Consider the following 15397-nt stretch of genomic DNA (forward strand, 5'->3'; position numbering starts at 1 on the left):
GTTTATATAATACTCCAGGCACCATAAATAACAGTGATCTTGTAATATATAAACTACACACTGAGCCTGCAATTCTGTTTTCCTATTTTTATGCTGCTGGATATACCTGAAACTGGCTTTTATGAAATACAGCCTACTTGCACACATATTAGTCATTTTTATTTTCTTTTAGGAAATGAAATGAAATGAGTGCTACAAATGCTGGTACCACTTCCACCATAATTCCACCTGCATTTCATTTGTCTTTAACTCCCACAGAAAGACTCAGCTAGTCCCCATTTTGACAAGCCACATTTATAGACCTGAAACGACCCAGGGCATTTCAGTGTAACATTCACATTCTCTGGAAAAATCCCTTCACCCTGGATTTTTCTCCTGGGAAGCTGAGAAGCCTCAGAGAAAAAGGGAAACAATTCTTATCTCATTTGCTTCTCCTGTGCTGTGCTGATGTGGAATGTGTTTGGAGATTGTTCACCCACAGGTGATTGTTCCATTGCACTCTGCTGGGAGTTGTTTTCACTCTTTGGCCAACCAGGGCCAAGCTGTGTCAGGGCTCTGGAGAGAGTCAGGAGTTTTCATTATTATCTTTTGAGCATTCTGGAAGTATCCTTGCTGTATTCTTCAGTATAGTTTAGTATTCTTTAATATAATATAGTATCATAAAATAATAAATTGGCCTCTGAGAACATGGAGTCAGATGCATCATCCCTGCCTTTGTTGGGGCATTCCCAGCCAATACAATATTTCAGCATCACCAGAGTGGTACAAGGTAAGCACCCGTGGAGGGCTCTGTGTGAACTGCTGGGGTTGGAACAGGAGATAACACCCAGCAGAGCTGTCCTGGAGCAGGATTAGCAAAGGTTTGGCAGATTTAATGCCCTTGTTACAAGGATCCTTTTGTTTGTCACAGGTTAGAACCAGTGCTGGCCATGGAAGCACCTCGCTGTTGTTTTTGTCAAGGATGCCAGGGCCAGGCAGGAAAAACACTGCAGGGTATTTGCAGGAATGGAAATAAAGACATTCCAAGTTGGTTTTGGTCCCATAGGCACAGCTTTCCATGCACACTGACATCCAAAACCAGCAGCACACTCAGACCTGGATGGAAACAGCAAGCCAAGCTCACTGGGGTTTGGGAAGTGTCTGTTTCTGCTCCAAGAGATCCAACTTCTGCCAGAAGTCACTCACTCCAAACCACTTTCAGTCCACTTCCTCTGCTCCCGCCCTTCTCTGGCTTTAAGAGACTTATTTGGAACAAATTACACTGAACAAACACTTTTTCAAACTATCTCTCATGCCTGATTGTCCCTGCTGATCTTCCATTATGCTTTTGCAAACATCCATGTATCTTCCTAAAACATATCTTGAACTGAGGAGTTTTTTATATTTTTTCAAATACTCATTGCTTAATTTTTCTCCCTAAATCAGTCTTCTTCATTGTACACTGAACACAAGTTAGTGGTAGAGCACTAAGCTTCACATCCACCTGCCTGTCAAAAGATGCAATTTAAATTAACTGCTCCCTTTATCACACATGAAGCTACAAGCTAACTGCAACCAAATGAATACAGAGATGCAAACCCTTGCAAAACTTGGAGACACAAACCCCTGCAGAGGTGCCATCCTGGAGGATAAGGAGCAGTAGGAGCCACCTACCTACAGAGGGAAGTATTTCCCTACAGAGGGAAGTATGTCACAGGAGTTGGGTGGAAGATGAGAGGTGCCAAGGCTGGCCCCTGGAAGGGCTCCTTCCCCTCTCAGACACTGGGAAGGTGCTATGTTTGCAACCCTCTAGAACAAAACCCTGAAAGAAGCCTTGCACACCACTGCCACAATAGCCCAGAAGTTGTGCATGACAGGATCTGAGCATCGGACACCAGATCCCCCTCAGTGCTCCTGTGCATCGGGGCCATTTCCCAGAGCTTTCACAAGACAAGGCTGTTGAGCAGCTCACTGAGTTTAGGTCCAAAAGAGAAGCAGCAGTTTGCTTAGAGCCGAGAGAGACAGACTTTCACCTTCATCTGCACTTCCAAAACCAAGCTAGAAATAAGCACATCCTCTTCAAGTTCTGTCTTCAAAAAGGATCTGCAGCTCCTTCTGGAGTGGGGCACAGTAATAGGAGCCTCCTCAAGCTAGGTCTCATAAGCTCTTGGAGGTCTATTACTTACCCAAGATAGGAGGCATAAAATCAGCAGGATGGCTTCTTTTGCAGTGTTGGAAACAAAAAGGTTTAATAAAGGGCAAAATAACAAACTCTTTGCAGAGAAAAACCGATCCAGGTGCAAGAGGTTCTTGCTCCTGGTAAAACACCTCACAAAAGCCATTAGTTTGTTTGTTCTCTTCTTTTTCTAGTGAATTGCCTGGGGGACTTTTTGGCTTCGGTCCAATTGTCCATCCTTAAGTTTGAGGTGAAGTCCCCTAGGTCTATGAGGTGTCTTTTTACCCGACTGAGGAGAGAAACTTCTGGGCTTCTCTCCTTTTTTAGGGGACAAAGGATAGTTTTGTCACTCCATCAACAGGGGGCACATTCCTATAGGGCACAAAGCCAGCTGGGGCTCAGCTTGCTCCCAGCATTTCCCAGGGAGCTCAGGAGCTGCAGGGGATGCCCTGCTGAACCAGGTAACCCCACAAACTCCAGCTTTCACCTCCATTATCAATGCACAGGGAGAGGAACTAAGGTATGGATAGCCATGCACACCAATTATCTGCTCCAAAGCAAAGCCTGATGCTTCCATACTGTGCCTTGTGTCATCACCTGCTGCAAGTGCTGCAGTTTCCCTGCCAGGTTGGTACAATTCACAAGTGAAATCAGACACCTACAGCTCTGGGCAAGAGTGTCAGACTTCACAGAGAGGAGGAGGATGAGCCATCATGCCTGTGCCCACACCTTCAGCTGCCTGCAAGCACAAAACAAAGGCTGGGGCAGCTCCTGTTTCTTTTCAGGGAGTGCCACCATGTATCTCTTTAACCATCACTGCTGATGCACTGTGTGCTGTCAGATCCCGCTCCCACTCACCCTCCATTCTTCTTAGGCCACCTAGGATGGGTGTGTTGACTCAGGTGTATACAGTTTGAATTTCTGGGACTTTTCTCCTCTTTTCTTTAGTGAAAGCAAACCATAAAAACCCACAGGCAGCTTTATCAGGCCAGACAATGAAAAATCTTTAATGACAACAAAGTCCAGTGTTCCCCTGCCAGTAAGGTACTGTCATTCCTTCTGCATCACCCAAACACTTCCTTGTCTAGCCATGAACTGCTGACAGTGGCATTCACCTCCTCTGGCCTCTGGTCTGGCCAGATAATCTCTTCCCACCCATGCCCCTGGCTCTCTAAAAATGCAAAGCCAAAGAGGGGTAAAAGCAGGTTCCAGCTGGAAATATTTTCCAGCTTTCCCATGGAATTACAGAGCATCCTTCCCAGTCCTCAGTCCTTCAGTGGCTAACTGGAAAGGGCAGTGTTGCCCTTTCCCCCGTTCTACATGGACAGAAAGCTGTTCACTCTGGAAGTGGTGAAGACTGCAGGAGGACAAGACTTTTGTTACAATCTAGCTGTTACTGCCCACTAACTTACACCTGGCTCTTCTAAAGACCAGATTTGTCATCACTTGCACTTTAGACTAGATTTCAATCTAGGCAGAGAAGAAAAGGGGAAAAAAAAGGTTACCACTGGTTTATTTTAAGCTCTGTCATAATTCCTCTAAAACTCTGTTTAGACTGTAAATGAATCCCATGTTGGATGTAGCTAAAACTGTTAGCATAACATTTGAAATTCCATGCTCAGTGCAAGACTATTGCCCCTAAGTAACCGAGGGTTCTGAGAGATCTGGGGAATCTGTTGGACATTTTGTCTCCTTGTAGGAGCCCTGCAGGGGAGCAGGTGGGTTTGGGAGCCCAGGTGAGCAGCAGGCAGACTGCTTCCATCCACCCATTACACAGCCCAAGCCAGGGAGGGTGGCTGGGCTGGTCTGCACAGTGGGGGAGCTGGGGGAAAATAAGGTTGTGAGAATTAACAGATGAAACAGCCTAGGAAAAAAGTCAGAAGCTATCTGAATCTCAACTAAACACATAGTAAGAAGGCAAACTGCTGTGGCAGATAGCTCCATGATCCAAGGAACAGAGAGGCAGGGCTGTCAAAACCCAAGAGCGGAGATGGGGAGAGGATTACTGCAGCTCTCCCAAGAAACCCCTCATGGCTTTTCCTCTGTAAGCTCCCTCCCCCCCTGGCAGTGAAAGGAATGCTTTCCAAGCTGCCTTCATTGCACTCCATAGTGGAATGTGGTGCTCCTGAGCAGTGGTGCAAGGACCTGCACCTTTCCACCTGTATGAAGTTTGTGAACACTGACAGATCCAATCCATCCCAAGGGATGGGTGTGCAGAAAGGCAGCCCCGAGCTGGAGGAGCAGCAGGGCTGAATGAGCAGGGAGCAGCTGTGCCTGCAGTGGCACAAGGCTGCTACAAATCCCCAGGACCACGGGACAAGACATTTAGCACTCACCAAAACCAGGCCAATGACTTCACAGGATTTATTCAAAATGGGAGAAAGCTTTCTTTACAGACCTGATGAAACACACAAGTACAGAAGACAGGGAAGGTGTTCTCACCAACACCCTGAGATTGCAGAGCTATCCCTTCCACCTTGCAGCCACAGGAGTCCCTGGAGCAGAAGAAGCTGCCCTCCTCAGCTCTGCCTGTGTTTCAGCATGAGAAGCAGAGCACACTCTCCCTCCCCACCACTCCTCAAGTATGGAAGTGGCAAACCTGCTCCTCACCTATGCAGAAAAGCACACAGCAGTCAAGAGATCCCCTCTGTTGGCCTGCAGAGGGCTGGAACTCATCTAGCAGCAGCTCTGTGGTGTTTGTGTTAATGGGTACAGCAAGTAATTCAACAATTGCAAAGGCAGAGCAGCAGAGAGCTGGAAAAAGGCACCAACTTCCAGTGCATTCTCCCATTTGTGCCTTGGAGCATCTTCCCAAAACCTTTCTGATAATAAGGGTTCTTCTGTACCAAGCCCAGCACTGTACTGGAAAAGTAAATGATTACTAAAATTTATTTTAAATTATAAAAAAAAAAAGAAGATTAAAAAGTCTTGCAAGATTCATTATTCATTGAATTATGAATTGCTTTCCTCTTCCTTTGCCAAAAATATCACCTGAGTGGTTTCAGAAGTCTTACAATTTGGAAGGAAGTTCACAGACTGTTTATAAAATCAAACATTTTGGATTAGAAGTGTCGCTTATCATTACACAGCTTGACAGCATTTCCATAAATCATCCCTAATCTGAAGAGCCCCTGACTATAGGAACAAATATTAAACAAATTTTCATGTTTCCCAATGGCCCAGGTTTTTGGCTGTCACAGCCCCTTTGAAGCAAACCGAACTATGTTCATAGTATGATCCTGACTTGTGCAATCTCTGCTTAGAAAGGCTCTGCTGTGCCTCCCCTACCCCGTCACAGCTGAGATGAAGCCAGAGGTATCCACATGCTGCAAGAGCCTGGCTCCACTGGGAGTCCATTTATTGCAGGGACTCATGCAGGTCAGCGGCTGTACCACAGAGAGCCTTACAGCTCAGAGTTGGTCAACAAAGTCCTAAGAGCAAGCCTTGCTACATGGAAGAGCTGTCAAAACACACCAGTGCTTAGACCTAACAAATCTGACAACCCTGATTTAAAAAGTGCTTCGAAAGTCAAGGAAAACTAAACCCAGTAAAACCAATCTGTCAGCAATGCACTTTCCGGAAGCCAGGCAGGGTGACTTTGCCATGAGTGTAGATGTCCTCATCCGTGCCCTGGTTCATGTGCTTCACCAGGTTCTTCTCAAACAGGAGGGGGTGGTAGGCTCCCATGGTGCAGGCGTGGTCGTGGAACTTCTGGTAATAGTGGCAGATGTCTGTCTGCCGCTTGGAGGGGAGGAACTCGTACACATCCACCTGGTCACACAGCGTCATCATGAGCACAATGCCTGCGGGGGGACAGAGAGCAGCACCCCAGTCACACCAGAGACAGCACTAAACACTCCAGAGGGACAGGCAGCCAGCAGGCAGCTCCCAGAGTGTCCTGGGTTGACTGTATGATGCTTTTATCCCCAATTGTCTTGTTCTGTTTAAGCTGAATAAAAAGTTTTGCACCTCCAGGATTTGTTCCAGAGAGTGAAGGGGGAGAGAAGCAGTGCACAGTTTGTTTTCAGACACTGCACTCATTCCTCCACATTCCTGCTCCTGCACTGTGCTGTCTGTGGATGGACAGACAGCAGGACAGAGCTCTCCTTTGTTTTGGTTAGTTTAGCTAGCTGAGGCAAAGAAGTTCCCTGGTCGGTGTTTTTTTTCTTTTTTTCCCTTTTCTTTGGACCTGTTTGAACCTGCTCTGGACTGAACACCAGCAGAGCACCGGCAGCTCCACCTGCGGCCACCGGGCCGGGCCTGGCCCGCGGCATTTCCAGCACAGAGGGACTGATGAGAGACTGAGAGAGCTGAGCTGCAGCCCGGGGAGGGGACTTTCTCAGTTTGGCATCTCTGTTGGAGCAGCAAGGGCTTTTATTGTTTAATATTGTTTAGGTTTTATTGTTTAATAAACAATAAAACCTAAACAAAAGTTTTTTCCACTTTTCCCCAAGGAGGTATTTTCTCCCAGACCGGTTGGCAGGAGGGGCCGATTGAATCTGCTTTTCTAGAGGAGCCCCTTTGGGGGGTTCTCTCCCAGTTTGCTCTGAACCAGGACAAAGGGGAAGGGTTTCCATTATTAACATTCAGAGCAGAGGGGCAGAGAACAATTCTGGCCAGACAGGGCTCTTTTCTGAAGCCCTCCCTTGCCAAGTGTATGATCAGTGTGCTTTCAGTAGGTTGTTTACACTAACAGCCATGCCAAAAGGACAATTTTTAAGAGTGCTACCATTATCTGTGACCTTCATGGAAACTTGGGTGTCTGCCAAGCATGCACTGCAGTTAGCTGATCCGAACAGCCCATCTCAAACCTGCCTGGATAAGCAGAGATGAGACCTTCACATTTGTCCCAGCTGCCTCTCGTGGGTGCAGGGAACATGGAAGGGCCTGTGCTGGGAGATGCTCAGGGAGACTGAGCAGCCTCTGCTCCTCTGGCTCCCCAGAGCAGAGCTGTGCTGCCCTCCTGTGTCTTCTCACCCAAGGATATCACACCAGGCAGTGCTGGGCACAGCCACATCAGATGGAAGCCATAGTTACTAGCTACTTTTCTTCTAAGTGCAAGAAATAGCAAGAATATACCAGAGAAACTGAATCAGTGTGTAACATCACAGAAAATTCATGAAGTATCTGAGACAGCAGGGACCATGAGGAACTGTAAGACATTAAAAGAACCTAACATGTCTTACACATGTCTTCATTTACTTTTTCAAATGAAAAATTTCAATCACACTCAGGGACTTCCAGGGAACACAAAGGTGGAAACTGGAACTCATCCATGCCCTTGAATTTGGCAAGGTGATTTGTTTTACAAACCAAAAAGCAAGAGGACTTGGCCCAAAGTTAAGGCCTGGAGGAACTGCTGTTTGACGTGTGTGTCTTCAAGCCCATAACTCCAGTTAACAATTCTGCTGCTGAAGTCATTGACTGTGCTGTTACACAGCTGCTCTACACATATCCAAGCAATGATGCAATGATTTAATGGGTGCTGGGACTGACAAAATCATGAGGCAGCTCTGTTTACACAGAGACAGAAAGTGCCTCTGCCCCAGCAGTGATGAACAGAGGTAGGAGCAGACCAAGGGTGGAAGCACAGCAGTTGAACAGCCCATGGCAAACAAGACTCTACATCTATGCTGTGATTTCAAATACATGGCAGCTTCCCCAGAGGTTCACTCCTTTTTATTCAGCTGGTTATGAGAGCTGCTCTCCACTAGGCAGGAAAACTTTTACAACAGCAGAATGCAAAAAGGAGTTCCTTTGCTGAGGAGAGCACATCACTGACCTTTTCAGGGCCAACTATTCAGTTTGACCCTCCCCAGACCCCCAGTAAGTCTTTATGTACATACACACGTGTATATTTATATATAAATGATAAATGGAAAAGAAACAGGCACACTCTAAGAATTCATTTACAGTAATTAGATTTATTTGCCTGACCAGCTCGGAGCCTGCAGGAGACACATCCTTCCTCCTGCACCCTGTGGGAAGTGCTCTGGCACTAGAAGCTACAAATCCTAGAGACCATCCCAGTGTTGCAGCCCGCTCTCCTGTTTCCACCTGGAACTGGGCCATGTTTGTGACTGCTGTTTCAGAGGGGCACTGCAAACCACTTACATGTACCACTTTAATACAACTGAGCTGCTGCTCTGAAGACAGGAAGCTTAAATTTTGGCACAGGACAAATACTGTAAAAACAACTCTGATAAGCACCATAAATTTGTAGCTGTCTTTGAAAAAAGGCATCTTGGAGAGCTCCTGCCTGCAAACTGAACCAGAAGTTTAGAGGGAAATTATCTTACCGAGCATTCCTGATGATGGTGGATTAGGCTGAATATGCTCCAGGGAATTCTCCTGCAGAATGTCCCAGAGTTGCCACTGCATTTTGGGATTCAGGATATAGAAGGGCTGCTCTGGATGTGCTCTACGATACGCCTTATAGCTTTCAAAAAAGTTGTAATCTGGTTTTCTGTACCACTGCAAGACAGAAACAGGAGGTCAGATTCTTTATTTCTGGCCCACTCTACTGTAACCAACAGGAAACAAGGATGAGTGAACCTGCTGCTGCTGGGGAAGAATATCCTGCTGCACACCCTCACTCACTGTCCCCTTGGGTCACTGTGGTGAGCTGACTCAGTAAACAGAGCAGGGAAACCCCAAATCTCAATGAATGGTAATTCAATTTTGTAATTTCATTTTGCACTCCCCAAAAGCAGACAATGTTGAGAGCTCTGCCTTAAATGTTCCAGACCCAGATCCTTCTCCACACTGCAATACCAAGCAGCATATTCTGCAGGTAAATGTTCCTAGCTCAGCCTCCTGAATCAGGCTGAGCTGATTTGCATCCTTAAATTTCCCCTTTCAGTAAAAACTAGAAATGGTTTACGTTTTCCTAATGTCATTTTGAGATTTTTTTCCCTATGTTATAAACAGCCTATCCTGGCTTTACTGACTCTTAAATATGCTGTTCATAGCCCCTTATGCCTCCTGGAGCTGTGGGACCAGGCACAGAAATAAATATCAGTGAGAAAATAGGAAATGCAGTCCAAAGAAAGAATGCAAAGACCTCTCAGTTACAGCCAGAATTTAAAATAAAAGTAAAGAATTGACTATTCACTCCTACCTGCTTCCACCGTGAGCCTCCAGAGCTCATCCCATATCAAACAACGCTTTTTTGTACTCAAAAGCAAGAGTGAATTGTCAGGGGGATTTGCACACCCAGAGGTGAAAGCTGACACAGAGCTTCAGAGGGTTTCCCAATCCATTCATAATGCATCAAGTATATCCCATGGCTGACTGCTGCTTGAAATATCCAAGCACCAACCATCAGCAAATCTTAGATTAACTGTGAGAGAGAGGAAATCATCCTATAATGAGACAGCTGCTGCAGCCAGCAGTGACCCTGTGCCATCAGCCCATGGGAAAGTAAAGGTGGTGCCCCATTATCCTTGGCCTGAGGCCCTTGACAGGGATCAGAAGCAGGCAAGTGTTTTCTTAGGAGCGCTCATGCAGGGCATACTCACAGAAGTACACAGAGATATATCCATAAAACAAAAAGGCAAACAAGAAAGGCCTTGGAATGAGTGATTGCTCATTAGGAGGAAGTGGTTTAACAGAAACACTTCAAAGCATGTGAATCTGATTTTATTTACAAAAAACTCAGCCTTACCTCACGAATTTCTGCATGATATGGTGCTGGATCCCAGACAATTAAGATTCCAGTGTTATATAATGGTTCCCTCAGGAACTGCTGCTCTTCAACAGTTACAAGCTTGGAAAACAACAAGAGATACAATGATATGCAGTATACTATCAGAATTAGTAGGCAGCCAAGCAATAAAACACCTGAAAATGGCCAGAGCCACCCCACTGCTGGTTAGTGAGCATGGCCCACTGTGTGCAGCAAGGACACAGCCCCAGCAATGCCCTTCCAACACCCAAACCAGTCCTGCCTAGTAGCAAAGGACTTTGTGGAGAGTCACAAGAGAAGCTGCCATAATGCTTCCCAAGGTTTCCAATCCATCCATCCATCCATCCATCCATCCATCCATCCCCAGTAACACACTAAGGACAGGAGCTGCAGAGTGACCCAGCCTGTGTGAGGATCCCAGCACCAGCTGCTGCCAGCAGTCACCAGGACAGTCCAGGCAGAGCCTAATGCAAATACACTGTTGGATCTTTCAAGAACCTTCATTTAACCCAAAAAAAGGCCTGCAGGTGGGTGGTTTCTCCCCAGCAACAGGAACCCTGGCAGCTAGTGCTCAGGCCTGCTGAGACCATCAGTGCAAGAGATGAGAGACTACAGCATCCCCAGCCAATCCTGCCTCATGCCAAGCCCCTCAGTGCCTCTGTAGAGCAGGGAGGGGATGGCTCAGGCAGGGGAGGTTGGAATCTGAGAGCAGCAATGAGAAGGAAAGCTTCAGAGTTCTCTCTCTACACAGAGAGATTACATCACCACTGCTTGGGACACCCAAGGGTAACCCAGGTTTGCAGCAGAAAGAAAACAATCCTAATCAAACAATTCATCTCCTGTCCTCCCCACCCACCCAAAGCCATAACCTGTACAGGCACAGCTCATAAACACTGAAATCACAAATCATAAAAATCAGCTTCCATTTGTCCTGATTTTCTCCACAGATCTAATTATGAGCTAGCCAATTAGTCAATGAGCATCCTGGCTGCCTCAGCAGCTGGCTGCCTGCATGGCTGTCCCCAATACCCAGAGTACAAGGATGCTGCAGCCAGCCCAGATGGGAATTATTCCAAAAGCAAAAAGTTTCCTCACATCTGTTCTTAACTCTATGGGATTAGGCCTTAGCCTTGACCACATGCACTGCCTGGTTTAATTTCCTTACAGTAGCTAAAATATCTAGGTCACTGACAGCTGGAGTGTGCAGTGCTGCAGGTGTGAATATCTGCCTGCAGCCTGTGGACACCGGGGACAGAAAGGGGCACAGCAGCTGGCACCAGCCATCCCCTCAGCTGGGCACAGGTGGGATGGAACACTGCACAGGGGCAGGGATATGGAGAGGAGCACGTGAACTTTATTTTCATCTCATTGTTTCCGTAGCCATGCGTGTTGGCAGGGGCACATGAGCCCCAAGAGAGCTGTGACAGCTACAAAAGCAAAGGGACAAGAACCAGGAGGTGGGGAGCACCTCCACAGCCACTGCTTGCTGTGTCCTCCCACATACTGGAGCTTGCTCTGGGCACTGCTTGCTATCAGTCACTTAACCTTCTGCTGAAGGAATCTGGCTCCCCATTTACCCTCAGTGTCCATTTGTTGTTTAATAGAGACTGATTCTTTCTAAGTAGTAAAATTCATTTAAATTACTACATGACTGACTTGTCTTGCCCAGATTTTTGATCCTAATCAGTCAAGTGATCTACTGGTTTTCTGGTTTCTTCTTTAGTCAGTTCACTGTGTAACAGGATCTTGTTAATACAGTCCCTATCCTCTTAGTACATTTACTGGCCACATCACAATGATTTCCTTCTTTCCTGCTACCAGCAGTCAACGTCCTGCAATCTAAACACGCTCTCCTTTCCCACCACAGCCTTCCTCCATTCCACTGATGAGCTATCTCCTTTCTCTTCCTCCCTGCAGACTGTTAGTGCCAATAACAGCACAGGCAGCCAAAGCAGAGAGTGTTCTCTGTGACAGCAAGAAGCCAGCCCAGGAGAACTGGAAACAAGGGCTGGGAGGAATGAGGTACTGTGGCCCTTGGTCAGCTCTGCAGAAAGGAGCTGTGTCCTCCAGCATGACATTGGCACATCCTCACATGTATTTCTGCCCTTGGTTTTGCAAGATGTGACTGCTTTCCCAGGGCAAATCAATGCCTTGTGTCAGACTGCAGAAAACATGCCATTAAAAAAGCAGCAGTACTGATGAACCAGTCAAGGCCTGAGAAAATAAATGAGGCAACATTAAATAAATTCTTTATTTAGAATGACTATGAAGCTTGTGGGCCTACAAGCATATCCTCAGATCTGGAGGTCCCAAATTTCTTGCCTTCCTGACAGTACCAATCCATTAATCTTTCTCTGTGCACTCAGATGTACAAGATACTCCACTCTACTGTTAAAAACATCCATTCCCATGTATGTCCTAGAGACTGGCCAGAAAATTACAGAAAATTATCTTAAAATAATTATTAAGAAACTCATGGCCACTGGCCATTTGTGCCAAAGGGATATTACTCAATACAGACAGCTTTGACAGATCAGATTCAGGAGATCCCATTTCCTTCACTTTGGCAGCAGACTGAGGTTAATCAGCAGTAAGAGCCAAAATAAAAGCAGCCAAGCCCCAGACCCATTCCTTTTCCCAGTTATAACACAAGAAAAGCCAGCCCAGAACAAGAACAAATTACAGCTTGTCCAGTACCTGATGTCTGTAAGAGCTCTAGGCAAGGCAAGATAAGGCACAGCTCCTGCAGAAAGCTAAAAGGATAATGTGATCAGGCCACCCCACTAACAAGAAGGTTTAACTGATGTCACCAAGACTGAAAACAGCACTGAACCATTCAAAGTGCAAATAAAAACATGTAAAAAAAACAGGCTTCCAATCCAATGGCCTCTGAAGTTAACAGACTGCAGTCAGAGCTGTTTAGAAACCCCAGATGAGAGACTCCTGCACTACACACATGGAAAACATCTTTTTCCCTGGTCAGCAGCCAGATCAATGCTGCTTTTTGAGTCAACTTCAGCCTCTAAAAACTGCAGCAATACTGTTCTCCCTGTAACTGAAGTTTCCTAGGCAGGGGTCTCCATTCAGAGGGAACATCACCCATGCCTGCAAGCTGACCTGCATGGAGAACAGAAGCACTATAATGACGTGGCTGTAATTCCACTTGGTCCAAAGTAGGAGAATCCACATGGAGACTCCTATCAGAGCTGTACAAGCACACAGTTACCCTCCTCCCTGAGCAGATAACACTGACAGCACATAGGTCATGAACATATTTTCTCTTCATATCACTGTAAACTTGGCCATGAGCACATCCTCCAGAGAAAGTTTGCTTAAGTGATAACACCTATCTGACATCAGAAAAATACACAGAGACAGGAAAGATTAAAAAAAAAGAAAAAAAATGTCAAACAGAAGTCAGCAGCCAGATCTGTCTGCTCAAACCAGACTGGTTCAGAAAGGACAAACTGTCACCCTTCTGACTGGGGGTTTAATGCAGGGGAATGAGATGCAGCAAGAAACAGAAGAGCATGGCAGCAAGTGAAGAGTGACCCAAGAGCTGAAAGAGGTAGCAACAGCATTCACACAAGAAGCAAGAATATCTTTTAAAAGACACACAAAATGAAGGAGGCAAGCTGGTTACACATCAGCTCTGTGTCTTCTTGCCTTTGAAGAGGATGGTCAACCTCCTGCTGCTGTTCTGAGAAACTTCAAACCTTGTTACACAGCAGCATCCATGCACTCCTCACACAGAGGCAGGTGAGAGAACTGCAAGCCTACAAATCTTAGCTTTGGGGTAAGGAAAAGAAACTTCCTTTTTGATTCCAGCTTACAAAAGCTACATATACTTCATCCACTCATCTCTCCCTCACTCAGTTCCTCAGCCTTCACGTGCCTTCAACCTCCTCCTCCTCTTGTGGGATGAGGAGATACTTGTACTCGGTGCTGCACCAGTCTTTTAACCAAATGACTCCTGGCCTGTTCAGTCCTCCTCCATTCTCTCACCAGCACATCCTACTGTGACTTCCTCTTTTGTCTGCGTGTCTACACTTGAAGATTCCTCCCCCCAGAAAGAACAACCATGAAGGATAACAGGTCTATGGCAGAAAGGTGCAAACCCTCTGAGATGTGCCTACAAGAGCAAGGGTCTCACTCAATTGCTGGACAAGTGGCAGACTGACTCTGCTAATGCTCTGTGACATATGGTTCTAACCCTGGAGAGCCAAAGGGAATCAGCAAAGGGACACCTTGGTACCTACATGGAGCTCTCAGAGGCAGGGAAGATTTAACTCTGTGAGCAAGGTCTTGCATTAAAGGCACTTTTTGCAATGTTCTGCAATGAGGTCCTGGACCCATCAGAGCCCATCCCTCTCCTGGCTGTGCACAGGCTACAGCTTTACTGCAAAGCTTTTGTCAAGTGTCTTCAGCCATGTAGTAGCCCTGGTTAATGTGTTACCTACAGAGTCTGCAGCATTGCTGGGCAGTAAAGAAACATTGTTCTTTTATTCAAACCACATAAACGTTCTTCACACCCATCTCTGGGGCAGGCACAACTCATCCCTTGGCACACCTCTCCTTGCTGACCTGCACTGGCTGAGCTGTTCCTGCCTCTCACTCCAAAGACACAGCAGCAGCACGGAGCTGGCCTTCTTGTGCCTACACAGAGCCTTTGAGCAAAGACAAAACACAGATTACCTTGTGCCTGCTGTAAATCACAAGCAGGCTACTGCAAGTTTGCAAGTGCATGCCAATGTCACTGCAGATTTACCAACTGTCCCCATTCCAAGGAAAGACATTGCCATCCTACAGCCATGTGCTAGGGACTGGAGAAATCAGATGGACAGCCCTGTTCTTCCCAGCTCCCAGACAGTGCAGCTACACAGCTCTGCCATGCTTGGCCTGCTTGGTGCACACTCCTCAGACCTACCTGGGAATTGACAAGACGAACTGTTGTCTTCTGCCCCACATCATCCTGAAAGCCCCTGACAGGAGCCCCGTTGAACCGCAGGACGGCATCGTGGCTGTCTGAAAGCCAAACAGAGGGAAAACCTGTGAGCCAACAACTGGCTTTGAGTGATACCACAACAAGTGATATTATTCACCTGCACTTCTAATACAGTCTGGTAAATCCCTGGCTTTCAACCTAACATCTAAAAGCAGCAAATCAGACTCTTTGGAGGAAGGTGTGGCTCCAACTTTATGATCGAAACACTTTTTAAAATCTACTCTTTAAAACTACAACCAACTGCCAGGTTGAGAGCACAACCCTAGCATTTGCTCTCCCTCTTCCTCCTTCCAAACACTTTACCAGGACATAGACCAATAGACAGTTAATTTACCACATGGCTGACTGCAGACCAAGACACTAGGAAGTATAGCAAGCCAGCATCCTCTCTTCCAGCCTGGAGGTTGACCAGCTCCAGAAACATGTACACCAACCACAGAGGAAAGCCAAGCTGTCGTCAGCCTGCCAGCATGCCTCCCACTGCTGTGCCTTCAACAGACACAGCTTCTTACATGCCTTGGGATTCACTGCATTTTCCTCTGCTGGCATC

At 46.6% G+C, this 15397-nt stretch overlaps 1 protein-coding gene across 6 annotated transcripts in view; it reads right to left on the minus strand.

Annotated features, from left to right (window-relative positions):
• Positions 1–4505: 4505 nt before the first annotated feature.
• ST6GAL1 (ST6 beta-galactoside alpha-2,6-sialyltransferase 1) overlaps positions 4506–15397 on the minus strand; it is a 45813-nt gene continuing 34921 nt past the window's right edge. For all 6 annotated transcript variants that reach the window (XM_059854940.1, XM_059854944.1, XM_059854942.1 and 3 more), the window contains 4 exons: positions 14770–14867; positions 9822–9923; positions 8455–8629; positions 4506–5958 (listed from right to left, as the gene is read on the minus strand). In XM_059854940.1, the coding sequence (XP_059710923.1) occupies positions 5717–5958; positions 8455–8629; positions 9822–9923; positions 14770–14867 (617 nt within the window). In that variant the 3' untranslated portion in view covers positions 4506–5716. The remainder of the gene's footprint in view (positions 5959–8454; positions 8630–9821; positions 9924–14769; positions 14868–15397) is intronic.

Source organism: Haemorhous mexicanus, chromosome 10 (genome assembly GCF_027477595.1).
Source record: "Haemorhous mexicanus isolate bHaeMex1 chromosome 10, bHaeMex1.pri, whole genome shotgun sequence".
NCBI classification, from domain to species: Eukaryota; Metazoa; Chordata; class Aves; order Passeriformes; family Fringillidae; genus Haemorhous; species Haemorhous mexicanus.